Raw genomic sequence first — 19774 nt, 5'->3', positions numbered from 1 at the left:
TTTTAGACAGTGCAATTAGTCCAAAGAGCATCAATATTCCAAATAAAAAGCCACAGAGGAAAAGCAGGACGACATGTGTTATGACCTATGAAAAAGATCTCATTGCTGATGAGAGGTTATTTCAGGTACTGGCTCCACTAATTCATCTTCTTAAAGGGTAGATACACGTGACCGAGCATCAGCTTGCTAGATCAGGAAAGGCTACCACTTCAACTAACCATGACCAGGGCCAGTTCCAGTCAAGCACCTCGTGTTCTCTCAGCAGGAGCAATGACATTGAACTATGGCACAGAAACAAATACTTGGAATAAGCAAACAGTGTCTCCCTAGAAGATACTACTATCATTAAATCAGGAAAGGCTACACAATGTTTTACTTGCAGTATTTACTAAAACACTCTCTCCAGAAATTCATCCATCTGGAACTTAAAAGTAACAATCAGTAGCAGACACCAGAGGCTACTCAACAAGCCTACAAGAAGAGGGTAAAAACCAGCTTTCAACCTAGTCTGATGTCAGTTGCTTGAAATCTGTGCAACTCCTAACTATAGTACCAAGCTAGACCACTTTTTAAACATGATTCAGTTCCTTCCTGCTAAATTTTTATGATGTCAGCCAGTTCACCCAGGTCAGACAGAACTGTATTCTGCCTCCCCAGATCCTCCTTCCCACAGCATCATCGATACTGGGTAGGAGATGCTCTATTCATACCCCAACAACCAAAGGGAGTAAGGTGGTAAAACTCACTGAAAGCAAAATCCACCTACTATCAAGTCCCCATACTCTATTCTTTTTTAGGACTTTCTTATGCTACTGGATGGCTCGCACCAGTGTTACAAGTTGTAGTCACAAATATGCTCAATTAGGACGAGATGAAAAAAAGCACCCAGGTACAACCCTTCCAACTTCCCTCTCTTCCTTGCCTTTCTCTGCATATAACTTTTTTACAGCTCACGTGAAAAAGCAGCAAGACATTCAAGGGATGAAAACCTGTCCATTGCAGGTGCAGGACAGGTAGCATACTGGGAAAGGTACTAAGATGCAAGTATAAGAAGTTGACCTTGCAGAGATGTGTTTGTTCTGTGAGATTAAATACATTTACTATTATGCTGGAAAACAGGTGTTAACAGCTTTTGCTAGCCAGGCTTTTCATCGGTGGATAGTTAAAGAACAACTTAAAGCTCAGAAGTGTGCCAAACACCATTACATTAGCAGAAGGTGCAATTAAACCCCTCTTCTGCCAGAAAAACAGCCAGAGAAAATAGAAGCTTACCCAAGGCAACGTGCCACATCAAACACCACAGCCATGGAGACAGATGAAGGATCTAAGGGACCATATGCCTCTGGGAAGCACAGCAAGAGTAGGGAAACGGAGAACTTGCTGGGCCAAACCTAGTGGAGATATACTTTGAAATCATGAGGAAGCAAAATGCTTCTTTCAATATTCAGGAATTCAGGTATGTTCACAGGCAGCAGGGGAGGAAGGCAGAGGAAAAGCAGCCATTTTCATCCTCTCAGTGCAACTGTTTTGCAATTTTTGTACTAGTGTCCTCACTGATTACAAAAATGGTTATCACTAACAGGAAAAAGAGGTATTAGTGACATAATATGCACAATAATACATATGATATACAGTAAAAGCTTATCTACTTATAGTTTATTATCAGTTTTAACTGATTTAACCTAGACTGTGATTTTAAGCTATACAGTTTCATCAATAAATTGAAAGCAAGCAAGGCAAGGTCTGCAGTGAAAAATAACACCCTATACATCGATATAATTGGAAGAAAGGCAAGTTTAACATTCACAAAACATTCTTGAGGTCTATAAAATTTTACATCTAAACAGTTAAATTGTTTCTTTGTATTATTCACTATTATTACTTATACTTCATTATGACTGCTTTTTCTTACTGAAAGTAAGCCCCCATGTTTTTTACTAACAGTAAAATAGAGTTGTACCATTTCAATCACATCCATGTGTCAATCGATAAAATACTAAAATCATAATGAAGCTTGACCTCATGGTCTGCACTGTTTGCTAAACATGTCAAAACAGGACAAATTGTTGCTAGACTAATTTGACTTGGCTAGACTAAAGTTGATATGAAAGAAAATTAGTATTCTTTTTCTAGGACTTGATCTAGTTGTCTTAAGCAGAGATTTATGCCAGATCAGGTATACTCCAGTGTTGCAATCAATCAGCCCACATACCTTCTTCCTTGTGCACTGATGTATTTCAGATAAGGAAGAATCTACAACAGGTAATGTTCAAAACGGGCTAGTAATAAAGTTCAAGCTTTTTAACTGCAATTAAAGGACGTAAAAGAAAAAATAACTCCCTTACCCTTAATTTCCTCCAGATAGATACCTGCTTCCCTGCCAGTTCATACCTGAAGAGACAGTACATTTTCATTTCACACTCTGGAAAAAATGAAGATGAAATCCCCTATTCCTAATCTATGCAAGAGGGAAGAATAAAACCAAACAAACAAAAAAACCACCTGAAGACCTGTCATAGTATTATCCCTCACAATCCATTTCCAAACCATAAACATTTGTATGCCCTTTCAAGCTATGGGAGTCACTGAATTCATATAAATCCCTTGGAGGTTCAGTCAAAGCACCGTTCATGACTGAAGACTGAAGGATTCCATATCCAAAGGCTGAATCTCCTGTATTGCTGAGAAAAAAATACATGTGTTGAAAAGTAAGTCAAAACGTAAGATGCATGATGACCCACATGTGAGACAGTCACAAACTCTGCAAGCCAAAATTGCAACTGGCAACGTTAGTGAGGTCCTTGGCAACCATCTTGCAGCTCTGAAGGACATCTCACTTTATGAGCCCTTAAATCAAAACACTGACTAATAAGACAGGGTTTTCTACAGATTCGTCTTGCAATTTCTGAGATGAGCTTTAGCTGACATACATTAGGACATACCCAGTCACCAAGCTTTTTTTGTGTATGGATTTTCCCCTATTTAACAAGCAGTCCATCTTATGTCTCAGTCTTTATCTGCTCTATGATTTATCTCAAAAATATACCTGTTATTCACAAACAGCAGCTCTCTGAAATATACCTTTACTGTGGACCTGCTCCAGAGAAAGCCAGTTCCCTCGAGATCTTTCATTCCCTACAGAGCAGCAACACATTGAAGTGAAGGGAAGTCAAATGGCAAGGCCCTAACTGCCTCATGTGAGCTTAGACTTCTTCAGAAGCCACTGCTGGAGTGCAGCATTGGCATTTTGGCGTGTCTATCAGCTAACCAAAACAGCCACTTACAACTGAAAGCACATTCATTAATGCTACATGCCATTAGATTTCCACACTTTTCTTTAAAAGAGATCTGGTATTAATATTGGATGTATGGATCCCCTAAAAATATACAATCCATACTCGACAATTTTTATTTTTAGTCTTCATTTTCATTTTGCATTGCTTTTTATGAATGCACAAGTACACTTGGGACTCTCAGAAATCAGCACAGAGTTGTACTTACTCACCTGCCCTGCTGTGTGGGAAACTTGCTCTTTGACACTGGCACTTTCATAGTTTGTCAAGGCCCACTGACCACCACCGGACACCCTACACGCACTTGACCTCGCAGGGGCACCCTGACACACTGCTATTCTGTCTGCTGGTCACGCTGTACAAACTGGTAATTCACTGCCATCTCCTGGCAAACTACTATTCAGGAGTATCTGTACAGACTGAAATGAACTACCTAGTCACCCTTAAACTGACAAGAACACTTAATTGTGGTGGCAAGACAAGCATGCAGAAGTCCTGCAAGGACCCCACAGACTCTCCATCCCTTTCCTTCCCTCCCAAAATTGACCAACATTTCTACAGAACTTCAGGCTTGCTCCTGGACAGTTTTCAATTTACACAGGAACCTGGTGAGAGCAGCAGCTCACAAGAGGGATATTACATCCACAGAAGGAATGGTACCCAACCAGCATCCAATCTTAAAGCTTTTCCATTAGGGAAAAAATAACAGAAGACTTAAAAACCTGAAACTGGAGGTGTCTAAACAACAGTTGCTGCAAGTGTTTTTACTCATTTGCCTATAGCAAAACAGTGTTTTCTGTCGCTTCAGGGGAAGCCAGGACCTGAAAAACTCACATGAACACTTATACCAAATCTGATGTGCTTTCTCCAAAAGGAAATTCAATATTCTCCAAACCACTTCCAGAGAAACAAAGGGACTGAAAAAAATTCTAAGCAAAACTGCCTCAATGATGTAGGATGACTGTGAATACATATAAATTTGCCTAGGCTGGTTTAATTTAGGCAGAGAGAATGAAACTGAGTAAGGGACTACTGATTAAATTACCTTATAAAATGAAGCTGGTAGCCATGCAAGTGGCATTTAATCATTGCTGTAAAGCCATCTTGACACCATTAGCGTTTTGCAACTTGAAACTAGGTCAGTTCATATGATCAAAACGAATACTGAGTCTCCACCATTCTTTTGCCCTGGGACTGCCAATTTAGGCTGATATAAGAAACCTTTTCACTCTTACCAAATACAGTGCTACTTTTTAAACAATTCCATTTACACAGCTATGAATAATTGTTCTAGATCCAAGTCCAACTTTTATTTTTATTCCTGCCTGAAAAATTTATACCAAACACTCAGTTTCGAAATCCACCACAAATTCTGAAGTTTCTGAAGGATTTTTGATTTCTCCATAGCTTTAAGCAATACAGGAACATTAGTGCAGTTACTAAGAAGTCAAAACTTAACAGTGACACAGACATTATTTACTTCCCTCGCCTTCTCAAGCCACTGTAACAGACTTAAGAAAGGTGCTGTACAGATGAAAAACTATTCCAGTGTCATCATTACAGAACAACTGGATCAATCAATGCCAGTAACAGCTATCACTTGACCGTAATGTTAAGACTTCCTAGGCTGATTTGTCTTGCAGACCTGACAAAAGGACCCCTATTTCTAAATTTCTTCAAAGCATTAAGGGACCACATTACCAAGGGGAAACACCCTTTATCGTCACTGCCATTTCTCTTCATCTCGCACTTTGAAGGCATTAGCTTTCTTCAAACATTTTAAAGCCTCAGTAATTTTGCCATTTCTGTTAACTATTTGCTACTTCTGCTTTTTATGTTCTGTGGAATTAGCAGAGGGAAAGGATCTCTGCCTGTCTGTAAAACAGTATTACTGCTGACAAGCTATGTTGTTAGAATTTATTTAGTATTTGGCTTTGTTGATTAACAATTTGCGATCACTGGGGGTGGGGCAGGGGGAAGTGTCAAATTGCACCACCTTAATTCAACAGTGAACCTCTTCAAAAAGAAGGTAACTAGAATAAAGTGCATGTTCAGCTGAGGTCCTGGCAGTGGAAGGAGTTCTCAGTTCTGTTTCACTAAGAATTTATTCACTTAGCATTTCAAACCTGTACCCGGGCTCCTCCAAAACCCTTTTCAAGTAAAAGAATCTCCAGAAGTAATGGTTTGTTAAGTTCAGTTTGTCCTGTATTTAAAGCTGGACCTACTGCTATTGGCAGACTACAAATAGACACAGCTGGAAAATTCTATAGTCAGTTCTACCTTTCAGAAAATTGTCCGAGTCCAAAAGGTAACAGCTACAGAATTTGTCTCCTCCTATTTCGACAGCAGAACCAGATAAGTCAATGTGAAATGTAAGATCAAATGAGCAGTAGAAGGGGCATGATGAATAAGCACTTAAATCTTTGGCCAGCTTTAAAACCACTGGCTGCATTTCCCCCAGCTCTCAGACTCTCCTCTCCTTACCTGAACTTGCTCACAAATTGGTGGTGTAATGCGGGAACTTGTTGACAGTAGGGTGGCAATGGTGGTTTCAAAGTCAACTCTCTTGCTATTCTCAAGGTCTGTAATTTCTTCAGTGAAAATCCGTAAGGGAAACTCTGGAATCAACTAAGCATAATGTTTTAAGAACAAGATGTGCCAGTTATACTTCAAAAGCTTAAATAACTTACAGAAGCTGCTCAATGCAAGTATTTATTCATACCCAATATGTAATTACCTAGTTACAAAGCAAAATCTTTCATGCTACTTACACTCAGGAGTGTACTGAATGCTACTGATCTGAGGCCTAGATGAAAGTTTTCAGATCTTTCTCCTTAATCAGATGCAATATAACTAGGGACAATACAAGTTTCAATTCACAGTTAATCCTCAAATCAATATTTAACATAAATAATTTAGTCTCAAATGTATGTTCAAGGATGAAGTACTGACATCATCAAGGAAGCTCTTTACCTTTGAGTTCAGTAAAATGGGTACCACTTTATGACACAGGAAAGCAAACTTCTGCGCAAGCCTAACACCATCATATATATCATTTAAGAAAAAAAATGTAAGGTCCATTAGAACTAGACTGAACTGATTTTATTTCCTTCCAAAAAGAATAGACACTAATTTAACTGTATACAGAATTTAATTTAACTATAACTATACAAGTTTCAGCATATTGTCCTGCTCAAGAACTCCTTATATTAAAAAAATACTGCCAAAATTCTAATGCATACTTTACAATTAAATGTCCCATCTTTCTCTCTACCCCTAATAATCTCAGACTAGAGCTGCAGTGTTCAGATTAATGTATGTTCGGATGAAAATTCCCTTGGTCTTAAGCATAGTTTCATTATTACCCATGTTTTTTCCACTACCACCAAAACTGGACTCAAAAGTAAGTTTCATAGTATTAGCCATGAAAAATTTTATGAACTTTGTAAGAACAGAATTCAGAAAAATATTAACAACAGTTTTTACTATAATAAAATATGTCACATCCATCCCTCTAAAAAATAATACTTATGCATTTCTGTGCATATTTTTATGTTTATTAATCTGTCACATTTTACTATAGTATCTGCAAATTTTTTACTTTGAACACTTGAACAAATGAGTAGTAACCACTTTTAGTTAGACCATCAAAACTCCATCAAGTTCTCCGAGAACCCCGAGTTCCTGTTTTGAAGTAAAAGTTGTCCAATGAGGTTCCAAGTATTTTCATCATTATACTCAGCCAAGCAAGTTAGACAAAAGAAAAAGACAATTTTCTTTTTTTCTGGTGTGACTACTCAAACCCTACCGTTCCCCCACTTTCTATTGTTATTGCATTTAAACCTCCCAAGATTCCTTACCTTGACTAAACACTGGTGCCCATTTAGCTATTTACTGTATTGTTTCACCTAGTTACTGTCCAGGCACACTGAAAACTCTTGCCAAGTCTCCAAATCCAACATTCCAGTTAATGGAAGTCTAGGTCACTCAAAAACAGAATTACAGTCACCAATTCTGTGACTCTAATTAGGTATACCACCTGTTGTGGCATTATGTAACGTCATCACAAATCATTGTAATTGAATGCAAAGTAAAGGAAACTTGAGTTTATTTAGCTTCCAATTTCTGGGAGGTCAAGAGGAACTAGGACTGCTCTGGACAACAAAAGAAAACAGACTGTGCTTACAGATCATTTTCTGCCATATTCTTTCTTTAGGACCACTATTTTATTGTTGCCCTTTCTATTACATGGGATGTACATATTATCAGGTGTTAATAAAAGGTCAGTGCCTGTACAATACATTCTACAACTGAGCACCACTTTCCGTAACTGAACAGGCGAAGAAATTACACTGAACATCAGCATCTGGCAGTATTTCTCCAAAAAAAGTGACTAAAATGGGTTTAAATTGATTAACACTATTAAATCACATCTAATATTTGATACTACATGATTTCATTACAGCTATACGATACAATTATACAAAATGTGTTAACATCAAAGAATACAACCAAAATTAAGATAGCAAACAAAACCTATATAACTTTTTTTCTTTACAGGAAAATACTTTTGAAGTATGCATGTAACTGCCCATTCTTTTAAAGAAAATCTACCGCAAGCAAGTTATCAACCTCCAGAAAAATCACACATAGCATTACTACGCATATCCCCAAAAAGTGTACAATATGCACACTTGGAAAATACAAAATTAAAAAAATTGTAAGCAACAGGTGAGCTTCATATTTATAAGAATGTGAAAAGAAGTCCAATTTTAGCACTGTTGTATAAAGAATTGTCTTTTTTGATGCAAGTTCATGAACTGACCCCTCCGGTTGGGGCCACACTTTACAAAACACCGTGTTCTTGAAACGGGATTACAGAGCAAGGTAGAGCATCTTAGCAACGTCACCTTAAAGTTTTTTTTGTGGTTTTTTTTTGCTTTTTATTTACTACTTATCAAAACACGTCCTTTAGGTTTGTAGGGTTCTTTTTTTAAAATTCTTTCCTAGAAACAATATACAAAGGGGAGGCATATTTATTTCCAATTCATACTCCTGTAAGATGCTTTGAGTTCAAGAACTTTCTCCTCCAACTTTCACTGGTTGTTTTTGGCCTTAGCGTGTGTTAAGATGTGAGATTTCAGGTTAGTTGATTGCGCAAACTTCTTATTGCAGCCGTCAAATGGGCAAACATAGGGCCTGTCGCCAGTATGAATTCGCACATGTGTGCGTAAATTGAAGTCCAGTGAAAAACGCTTTCCACATCCTTCAAACGTACACTGTTGAAAGGAAAAGACACACTCCATTAGCTAACAAAATAGTACTCATTAGAACAGTATTCTTGAGATCACTAGAGTGCACAAACATGAAGCTAGATGCTGAAGATTATTATAGGTGAACCTGTGGGCATCACTTGTAAATGCCATTAAAAAAAATTAATACTTCAGGTTGTTTTACCATGGTACTGCACCTATTTTCAAAGAGGGAAATAACTTCCAGCTTGCAAGCGCGTTCACTAAAAACACCTTCTATGGATCTGAAACAGTATTTTGTTTATGCTGCACTAGAAAAACAGAAACAATGTTTCATGTCAGAAGTTCCCCCTTTCAGTGATAATTTGCTAAGATTTGCTCATTTTACCAGCTTTGCTTTTAAGATGGGCTCAGAATACAAAGGGCAGCATGTTTAGCAGTAAATACTTATCATTTAACACACAGCAGATCCAGCATACGCATCTAAGTGAACGCCTGAGGACTGCAAATCAAGTTTCTGAATTAATTTATTATTAAAAAAAAGCAACAAAAATTATGATCTTAAACATGTACTGGAGAAAACAGATATGCTCAAGACTATGAATACCTGTAAAGAAGATTTATAAGGAGTATCATAGGAAGTAGGCAGGGGACATCTGGTGGCAGAAGCTCGCATGACTTGATATCAACGGAAAGAGATTCAGTGACTACCATAATTTTGCTGAAAACTGATTAATACTTGCTACTGAAAATTAGTATCATGAGTCAACTGAGCAAACAGCCCCGAGTCTCAGTTGTTTACAAGTGCCAAGTTGAAAACATGATGAGGAGAAAGAGACATCTTCCTCATTCAGTAGTAACTGCAGACTTCATTTTTAAAGTGGGTAACTTTATATTTTGGAAGGTATCTCCCATGTACATACAAGTTGCTAATGTCTAACAAAAGCCCACACAAATAGTTCAACGATAGCCCAATTAGCTTAAGGGGACTTTCAGTTTTTAAGGTGATCATTCAGTGCCTCATCTGATTTTAGAAAAAACATAGTATCCCTGAAGTCATATATACGGAAGCTAGGTTACAGTCACAGTCTATAGGTTTGCCAAATAAATCGTGGTACTTATGTCTGGAGGTTAACAATACCTGAAAGGGTTTCTCTCCGGTATGAACTAGCTGATGTCGCTTTAGTTTTGAGCTCTCCACAAAGGCCTTGCCACATTCTGCACATACGTGTACTCGAGGGCCATGAGTGTGCAGATGCTTCCTCATGGCAGAGTTGTCCCTGAACATCTTTGTGCAGCCCTTTAAAAGAACAGTGAAACTCAATTAGTAGATAAGCTAGTTCTGATAAAGAACATTTTATCTGCTACAGTACAAGCATTTAAAATGCTTTTATGTCCTGAATACTTTCTTAAAAGTTGGCCCTGAGAAGGGGAACTCTTACATTTACTTAAAAAAACAATACAAAGAAAACTAAAAATTTGAAAAGCTGACCAAAAAACCCCCAATCCCAAACAAAAAACCCTCTCCTCAGTATTATGAACCATGTGCAGTCAAATGAATAACAGGACAGTCTCACGGAGGAGATGCAGCTCTGATAGAAGCAAATGAATAAACCAAACAAAGGCACTTACAGTTTCAGGGCAACAAAAAAACCAAAAGAATGATAGTTCATGGATAGCTATGGTATATTCTTCAGTGTGCTATATTCTGAGCACTACAGTACTACAATATACGATATAGTCTCTACTATACCACAGATTATTCTCTGGTACCAATTTGTATGTGCACCACTCTACCTCCCAACATTGTTCTCTTCCTTCTCTGTCCTTCTCATTCCTGAGAAGAAATGGAGCAAGAAAGTTTCTAGCACATAACAGCTTACAGAAACTAATTTGTCCAAACTGGCAGCAGCAGGTTGATCACTAACACCTTGAGATATAAAGATATTGTGACTGCTTCTACAGTTTAAACCTACAAAGTGATTAAGGTAGGAGAATCTCTGAATTAGTGCCAACTCAACCTAAAAGCAGAAGATACTCACAGTAACTCAGGTACAGCATCAGAAGTCTTAATCTGAGATCCATGCTGCATTGACACAGGAATACTATTTTTGATTCCAGAGTACACTTAAGCCAGCAGTGACCTGAAGCTCTCTCTACCTAATCCTTCTCTACCTTTTTTTTCCCCACCTTTTAGTGACATCAATAGACATATATCATGTATGTTTTATAAATGTCTTCCTCAAGGTTCAAAATCCCTCACAAAATCCTATTAACAACTGTAAATTCTACCTGTACCCCAAGTGATGCTGTTTAATTTTAATTTTACATAAAACTATCTACCAACATCACTGTGTTATGAGGCATAAAATTTGACAACAGAACCTAAAGGAACATTCAGTTGCTCATCTTAAATTCCAGAGGCTTCCTCTTTGGAAATTACTTTTTTCCAAAACTAATAACCACACTTAAATATGCCTTATTTCTTAAAAAAGGGAGAAATGTCGCTTTCAGGAAGAGTTCACTCTTCAGGCACTAGATTTTTTTTGGCTAATTTAGGAAGTTTTGTGCCACCATTCACTGCACATAACAAAACTGGTCAGGGCAAAGCAGCACCAAAATAAACATACCATTAACTTTTTTTGCATTTATTTCAAAGTCCCTGCTTGCCTCTGAGAGGAGCAGTTATACCTTCTACAACGTTTTTCTTTTTTCAACTGAAGTCATAAATGCACAAAGCCTAGACACACTAGAAAAGAGAAAATGGAAGGACAGAATATTCTTCCCTCCCCCCTTACTTCAAGTGAAGTTGAGGCTATGAAAAAGTAAATCAAAGAAATGAAGGCAGCATTCCTCGATATTGTAAGGAGTAACTGTTGCTGTATCTCTACATACTATACTAAAATAAGAACATGACATGTGAAGACTTGGAAATCAATATAAGCACAAAGAGGAATCCAGCAAACTCCTTAGACTATGTCTGTCAGAAATAAGCCTTCTATTCATGCTCCCTAATGTGTACTATTAGCTATCTGCCCTGATTATTTGCTTAGGCTCACACTTATCTAGACCAGAAGTCAGCAAGATTGTTTTTGTCTTTTTTCATTACAGACTCAGTTAACAGAAGCTCTACAAAAGCTGGATAATGCAGTAAAGCTAGATGCTACCAATCTAGGTGACTGGCAACACTTATTCAAGACAGAGGCTTCCCCACTACCAGTGGATTAGAATCATATCTCCAGGATGCCTCTCTCTCTTCCAAGATGATGCACCTTCCAGCTCTGTGAAATGTTAACTCAAAATCTTCCAATAATGCTGACTTTGGTGTCTGCATCATACATTGCTGATTCCTGATCTAGACTCCAAATCTGTCAGTTTCCAAGCAGAGGATATATAGATCTTAGGAACGTACTTTGAACAGCTTTCAGAACATTCTTTCAAGTATGTATTCTTGGGTGGCAGGAAATCACAACAGTAAAACCAGCATGTTAGGGACTGTGCATCATGGTTACCAGAAGATTAGGGATGCACTAACCTTAAGACAAGGAATGGGAATAATATATTATTCAGGGAAAGGTTTTTAAGGAAGCCTCTAAAGAACGATAACTAAAATACAGTTAACTGAGTGTAGTCTATTAACAGTAAGATATTTTAGTTATTCATTCTCAAGAGAAAACATCAATACAAAATTCTGGTCTACAAATTACTACCAACTCAGAAGCTGAGCACTTCACTTACTTTGTGAGGACAAGCTATCGTTCGTGGAGCATCATCTTCTTTAATTTTTCTTGGTTTCATTCTTTAAGATAAAAAAAACCCCACACAAATTAGTACAAAAAACATTAGTAGACAGCTCTTCTCCTTCAACTGCCTACATAACGCGCACATTTATTCGATAGTATTACATGCATCAGTAGTCAGTAGTATCCAGTTTAATACTTTCAAAACCTTCATAATAATTACAGTATAATTTGGCATTTGGAAAGTTCAGCTTTTACAACATCACCTCTCAACATCACCTTAAATACTACCTTCCTAGTCCTTTGACGATGTGGAAATAGAGGTTTTTTTCTGACATACTAATCGTAAGTAGGAGGTTTTGTTTGAAAACTCAGTTTTCGTTGTGCCAGTATCCATGCGGCCTATGTATCTTCACTTCCTTTCCATCCCTGCACTGGGACATGAAGGACAGAGTAGCCCAAATCATTCTCCAGTATTTTCACCACACAAGACTTCAGAAGAAAACTCTACAGAAGCAAGGAAGGCAGACAAGATGTGGAAGCTACATAGACAGTTGTAGACATCTGTTATAACCACAGAAATGGCAATTATTCTTACTTTAAGCTACTGCGCACATGGATTCCAACTTGGCAACTGATAAGCAATCATCTATTTACTCTTGGCTGCTGATAGGGATCTTCACCACTACTTAATGGGCACCATTAGTCTCCAGCGACTACACAAGGAGGCCAGCAAACTACTGCTTGCATGTGTTAGGTGTTTCAAATACAGTAATACTTCCTGTAGAAAACAGTTACAAGAGTCCTGCCATAACAACCACCTGTCTGAACATCAGCGAAGAGTCAGCTGTGGACACTATTCCAGGGAAGTGCACTGCCCTTTTACCTGTCTTTATTTCTCAATCCTGTAGTGCTGTCTTCAAAAAAAGATCAAAAAGAAATGGTTTATCTCTACCTTATGGTGGAAGAAGGCAGGTGTAAATAAATGCATCTCATACAGCTGAAGATTCACTTAGATAAGTAATGAGATTTTGCACATTCCAAAACCTTGCTGTAGAAGGGGAGCTAGTCTGTTTATGTGAGTTCCTGAATGACTTTTCCTAGCAATACAGTACAAGATAGTCCTGTATGACAAGGTAGCTACATATCATATCTGTAAGTTAAACTGAAGTTTTTCTGGTGTACACTCTAGTCTCAACTGAACAGATATGAGTGGCTTGAATTTAACAAAAGAATTAGAATTATTAGAATTATCAGAATTACTATTCTTAAGGTTAAGAAGGAGAGGAGTCTGTTGCTATCCAAGACAGTTTTAATCCCCATGAATTCAGTTCCTGGAAACAGATATAGACGACCAGGCTTGGGGAAGAGATTTCCAAGTAGTGCATACGGGAATTTTTTTACAGGCATTTTTAATAAGTGATCTGAGACTGGCTAAACAGCAACTTCTAAACATTCAAAACAATTCCCAAAAGCTGTAGGGAAAATAAGCTAAAATCCCTCCAATTTGACCGCATAAGCATTTGTTTCTTTGCAGGCAGGGTCCAGCCTTCGTTGGCACTGTCACATTCCCATGTATATGGCTGAAATTTGCTGTTTCACCTGCCTCCTTCATGTGGACAGATGAGAGAGGACAGCAATGGAAGGCCTTGTGAGGCTGAATTAAGGCAAGGACAGTGGAAAACTTTCCTGAGAAGTCCTGAAGACTGGAAAATCTCCTTACAACTGCCAGAGGATTCATATGTGATGGAGAAGTCTCCTATGGCTCTGTGGGCTATAATTTGTCCCTCCAATAACCTGATTCCTCTCAGTATTGTAGATGTAGCCCAGTTCAAGTGATCACTTAGGGACTACAGCATGTGACAGTTAGCCACTTCACAGACACAACATTAAAACCCCAGGATTTAGAGGCTGCATTTGTTCTTTTCTCTAAGTGGACGCTTTAAGAAACTCCTGCTGGATCAGCATCTCCAGACTATACTGAATACATACAGTGCTAACTGAAGAACACTGCAGTCTCATGCAAGGTTAAAAATACAGATGTGACAAATGTATGGAAGCTGTGGAGTATCATATCCAAGGAAGCTGTGGAGTATCATATCCAACAATTCTCTCATTTACAGATACCAACAGCTCCCAGAAGATGGGTGTGAGGTACTTGTGTTGACAAAGCTCCTCTTGCACCATCACCAACAGCATACCTAAACATTTCATAATTTTAGGGGCACAAACATCCTGAACATAGCAAACTACATCTGTTCCTGTAGACCAGCCTCTTTATTATCTTTATCTTCCTGATAACTTTTCTTTTTCCAAGATTACAGACTTAGATGATCTTATTGATTAAATTTAATTTATATATGGAATATAGAATGATTGTGCTGTGGTTAGTTTACGCAGCCTCTTTGAAGTATTAAACACCCAAGTCCAAATAAGTAATTGGGATTAACTGACTTACTACACTCTCCAGTGACTTTCTAGACCGATAGTACTACATGTACTGAGGCTATAGGAAAACACACACAAAAGTTTTCTTACAGTACCCCTGCAGAAAGCTTTCAACCACTCTTTGCATGGGATTCTCCTTATTATGTCTCTACGATTTTTACAAAAGAAAAAGGCACAGAGCTGAGCATCTGTTATGTCAAAATGGACACACAGAAGAATCGTTTGACAAGACAGGACATGAGATAACATAGTGCCGTGGTTTAATGCCATTAGAGAAGAAATACCCTTAGGGGACAAAGCTGGTGCCAAAAACACCTCCTTTATTTCTAACTCTATCAACTTGTTAAATGTTGGCTAAGTCATTCCCCCAGCCCCGAAAAACAAAGCAAAAGAACTCCTAGGCCCAAAATCTGTGTCCGTGACACCATAAGAATGGGTAAAACCACTATGTTCTGAAGTCTTAACTGACCACCTGTAAAGGGAGAGACTAGACAGAAAAGGAATCACTAACAAGAGATGTGGTAAATAGCAATAGTGGGCCTGCATTTTTTTACACCTGGGTCAGGGCAACCCTCAGTATCAGCACATGCTGGGGGATGAAAGGATTGAGAGCAGTCCTGCCGAGAAGGACTTGGGGGTACTGGTGGATGAAAAGCTGGACATGAGCCGACAATGTGCACTCGCAGCCTAGAGGGCCTATCATATCCTGGGCTGCATCAAAAGAAGCATGGCCAGAAGCATGGCCAGCAGGTCCAGGGAGGTGATTCTGCCCCTCTTCTGCGCTCTGGCGAGACCCCACCTGGAGTACTGCGTCCAGCTCTGGAGCCCTCAGCACAGGAAAGATATGGACCTGTTGGAGCAGGTCTAGCGGAAGGGCACAAAATTGATCAGAGGGATGGAACACCTCTCCTGTGAGCACAGGATGAAAGAGTTGGGGTAGTTCAGGCTGGAGAAGAGAAGGTTCTGGGGAGACCTTATTGCATCTTCCCAGTACTTAAAGGGGACTTATAAGAAAGATGAGGACAGACTTTTTAGCAGGGCCTGTTGTGATAGGACAAGGGGTAATGGTTTTAAACTGAAAGAGGGCAGATTTAGACTAGATAAGAGGAAGAAGTTCTTCACAATGAGGGTGGTGAAACACTGGCAAAGGTTGCCCAGAGAGGCGGTAAATGCTTCATCCCTGGAAACATTCCCGGTCAGGTTGGACAAGGCTCTGAGCAACCTGCTCTAGTTGAAGGTGTCCCTGCTCCAGGGAGGTGATTCTGCCCCTCTTCTGCGCTCTGGCGAGACCCCACCTGGAGTACTGCGTCCAGCTCTGGAGCCCTCAGCACAGGAAAGATATGGACCTGTTGGAGCAGGTCTAGCGGAAGGGCACAAAATTGATCAGAGGGATGGAACACCTCTCCTGTGAGCACAGGATGAAAGAGTTGGGGTAGTTCAGGCTGGAGAAGAGAAGGTTCTGGGGAGACCTTATTGCATCTTCCCAGTACTTAAAGGGGACTTATAAGAAAGATGAGGACAGACTTTTTAGCAGGGCCTGTTGTGATAGGACAAGGGGTAATGGTTTTAAACTGAAAGAGGGCAGATTTAGACTAGATAAGAGGAAGAAGTTCTTCACAATGAGGGTGGTGAAACACTGGCAAAGGTTGCCCAGAGAGGCGGTAAATGCTTCATCCCTGGAAACATTCCCGGTCAGGTTGGACAAGGCTCTGAGCAACCTGCTCTAGTTGAAGGTGTCCCTGCTCATTGCAGGGGGGCTGGACCAGATGAGCTTTAAAGGTCCCTTCCAACCCATATTATTCTATGATTCTATCAGATCCCACAGATCATTGCATTATATTATATTTGTAACTCTTGTGTCTTGTCTCTGGTATTAAGTCAATCTTTGAGAAAGAGATGCTGCAACAGTGTCATCTGTAACAGGCTGCTGAAGTAGAGTGAGAGGGAAAATACCTCAGGCCAGTGTAGTCAGGAAGCTTCTAGATCAGCATAGTCAGGATGCTTGAGGAAAAAAAAAAAAAATCACAGCAGAACTGGATGGTCAGACATGGGACAGACTAGAGCTTCAACATACACTTTACATTTTTCAGTATCTGAGCAGGCACTTAACATTATGAGTGTCCATTCTGGAATAAGCTGATTTTTTAATTTCAGGCTTTGTTTCTAAAGTGAGGAGTATGAGCCCAGCAGTACACTGGAATGTAAAAACATTTAGTCCCTACGGACTACAAAATGACAACAAAGTTTAGCTAATAAAGGGGTAGATTTTAAATCTTTTCATTTCTCCTGCAAATATGGGAAAGTGGGTGACTTAAGCTTAAAATATAGAAAAAGACTATGTATAAGCACAAGGTTCCACAGGCAACCAAGCTATTCAACCAAGCAGAAGCACACCCTTCAACAGGAAGGGGCAAACAGTGTCCAGCTTATATGTCAGTGCCACAGGCAGCAAGAAGCTGCTGGGCCTGTCATACACTTGGATTAAAGGCATGAGGGCATATAAACCACAGGCACAGCTATGACAGATCATTTTGTCAAAAGTGTCATCTTGCTCACAAGGCTGTGGAATCCATCTGGACAATCACTCAAAGAAGAATTTAAAGACTTACATATTCAAATGAATTAGAAAAAAGATTTTGGTCTTACTTTAAAATTAACTTTCTGCAAAAGGAGACCAGACTAGAATCTGGGCTGTTGATCTTAATTACACTGTTGCAGGTAGCTCTTGCTGGTGGTTAGACTTTTGGCTCCCACCCAGTAGAGCATCTCTACCAGCTCCGTCCAAGTTTTCTCAGCCTGAAACATTAATCAAAAACAGAACTCTAACACATGCCACTATTTCAAACAACTACAGACACACACATTAGTACCTGGGTGGAACTTTTGAAACAGCTGCCTTTGCAGAAAGTCAATTTACATGACAAGACCAGAATTTTAATTTCTGCAGTGAGTTTATACGGGCCATGCCTAGTAGTAGCAACTGCAGATTAGCTACCTGCTAAAAACTAGCAAGTGTACCTTTTGGATCAAGGCACTGGGACTCTGCAATTGAAGGCTAAGTCTGTTAACTTATATGAGGGGGGTGTGGAGAGAGGGTATGGGAGACAGCAGAGGCAGCAGGAAGGTGCGCAACCCAATAGCTTCACAGAATGAGCCTCCATAAAAGCACTCTCTCGTATACATGCATAAAAAAGATTGAGTGAAATCACAGATATTAACCACCCAGTTCCTGAAAGTAACAGCTAACCACCTCCTTTCATCTACCCAGATGACTGAAAGAACTGTACCTTGACAGAACCAATCCCCCACTCCAAACCTCTGTCCATCTTCACAACCTATTATCTTGAAGATAGGCCCAATTTTAAAAGTTAGCCACAGAAACAGGCTAGGAATAAAGGAAATCTGTAAGTCAAAAACAAATTAACAGTATAGAATTTCCCTCTTATTCTGTCATCTCGTTTTTTTGCCGCTGTTGAAATTCTGCATTCTCACATCCTTCCTTCTGCCTCTATACATAAATCTAACCTAAACAGCATTACTGTCTCATGGGCAATTCCTTTGACACATCCTAGAGGTCTCTGATGACCAGCAGTGATATTCACCTGTGCTGATGACCTCATCCTTAAGAAGAGTTGTAAGCAGAGGAAATTATTCTCTATCAAGTAGCGTCACTGCCACTTCTGATCTGTTCCCTCACTCTGCCCTTGTATTGCTCTGCTGAGCCAGAAATAACATGAGTGTCATGGTCCCACACTGCTGCAAGAATTCCTTTGTGCTGAAGAACTCCTGAAACTGGCTAGACTGGCTTTTGGACAAATAGACAAAAGGGGAGTGGCACAAGGTGTCCTAGGAATCTATCTACAACCAAAGAGCCCACAGCCAATGTATTACCATGCTTTGGTCACAGTTATGTAGGAAAATGTCATAAAAAGAAAAAGTTCTCTCTCACTCCGAGATTTTGGCAAAAATAATGATTAGTTTCGTTCCAGTTATGAAGAATATTATATGTGTAAACAGAGAGTGACTTTTTGCAGTGTGGTACAGAGCAAGAGATTTCTCCTCCCCCAGAAGAATACTTTGGGTAAAGCAATTGTCATTTTACTGCCCTTTAAGCTTCTCTGTAACAAGAACAAAACGAGTACAAAAGCGTACACCTTATAAAGAGGCCTAAGTCATAAATGTAGGTGACCAGAATGCTTTGTCACTTTCAAGAAGGGTGTCTGATTTCAAACTCTAATGCCATTTCCTCTCCTTTGTTTTCTACCTGGTTTGGAAAGTGGATAGAAAGGGCAGTCCTTACAACGGCTCTCCTTCAGAAAAGGTACTAAGAACAGGAGAAGATACAGCCACAGAGTGTAGTTTTTACCACTAGGACCCATTGCTGTGCCCACTTCCCAGCCGTATCATCCTCCCCTTTTATTTCTTCATTTTACTGATACCTGTATTCTACTGTCTTTAGCCAGTTCAGTCATCATCTGTCTGGAGGGTAAGTGGGAGAGAGAGGGGAATCGGGGATATTCTTTTTAGTGGCTTTGTTTGAGGGAAACTTGCCATATGCACCAACTAGAATATGCCTGCTACTTCCCCAAGCTTTTATTACCAAACGGTTATGACTTATTCACAGCTAACTACAGAACCACTTGTCATCAATTTCAATTTGGATGAAACATTTTATTTCACTTGAAGGGACTCCCAGTGTCCCAGTCAAAGGTATCAAATAGGAACATGGTAATTTATTAAGTTTTATTTCTTTCTTAGCAGATCATTCACAACTAATGTTTCACATTGATAGGATTGTCTAAGAGAAATGCACCATTTCTTCTCTTTTTTTATTGCATTTTTAAAGCATACTGGAGAAGATGCTGGAATCCTACAATAGAATGAAATAATTTGTAAAAGGTGATAAGTTGCCCAACCAAGTATAATTTATGGTCATTTGTCTACGCATTATTGAACACATCTTAATATTCTGACATGGCTTGTTTATTCACAGTGTTTTCAATAGTTTTAGAATGTATAAAAGCCTTTCCAGGAATAACTG

The 19774-nt window shown here is 39.2% G+C and overlaps 1 protein-coding gene across 1 annotated transcript in view; it reads right to left on the bottom strand.

The window, feature by feature from the left end:
• Positions 1 to 7296: 7296 nt before the first annotated feature.
• The window catches only part of LOC104617682 (transcriptional repressor protein YY1-like), a 20578-nt gene continuing 8100 nt past the window's right edge, over positions 7297 to 19774 (bottom strand). The window contains exons 3-5 of the mRNA XM_010283062.1: positions 12284 to 12344; positions 9687 to 9845; positions 7297 to 8572 (exon numbers count right to left, since the gene is read on the bottom strand). Of these exons, the coding sequence (XP_010281364.1) occupies positions 8390 to 8572; positions 9687 to 9845; positions 12284 to 12344 (403 nt within the window). The 3' untranslated portion in view covers positions 7297 to 8389. The remainder of the gene's footprint in view (positions 8573 to 9686; positions 9846 to 12283; positions 12345 to 19774) is intronic.

This window comes from Phaethon lepturus, unplaced genomic scaffold, assembly GCF_000687285.1.
Source record: "Phaethon lepturus isolate BGI_N335 unplaced genomic scaffold, ASM68728v1 scaffold45222, whole genome shotgun sequence".
Lineage (NCBI taxonomy): Eukaryota > Metazoa > Chordata > Aves > Phaethontiformes > Phaethontidae > Phaethon > Phaethon lepturus.
The sequence above is the reverse complement of the archived record's forward strand: the minus strand, read 5'-3'. Positions and strand labels throughout refer to the sequence as shown.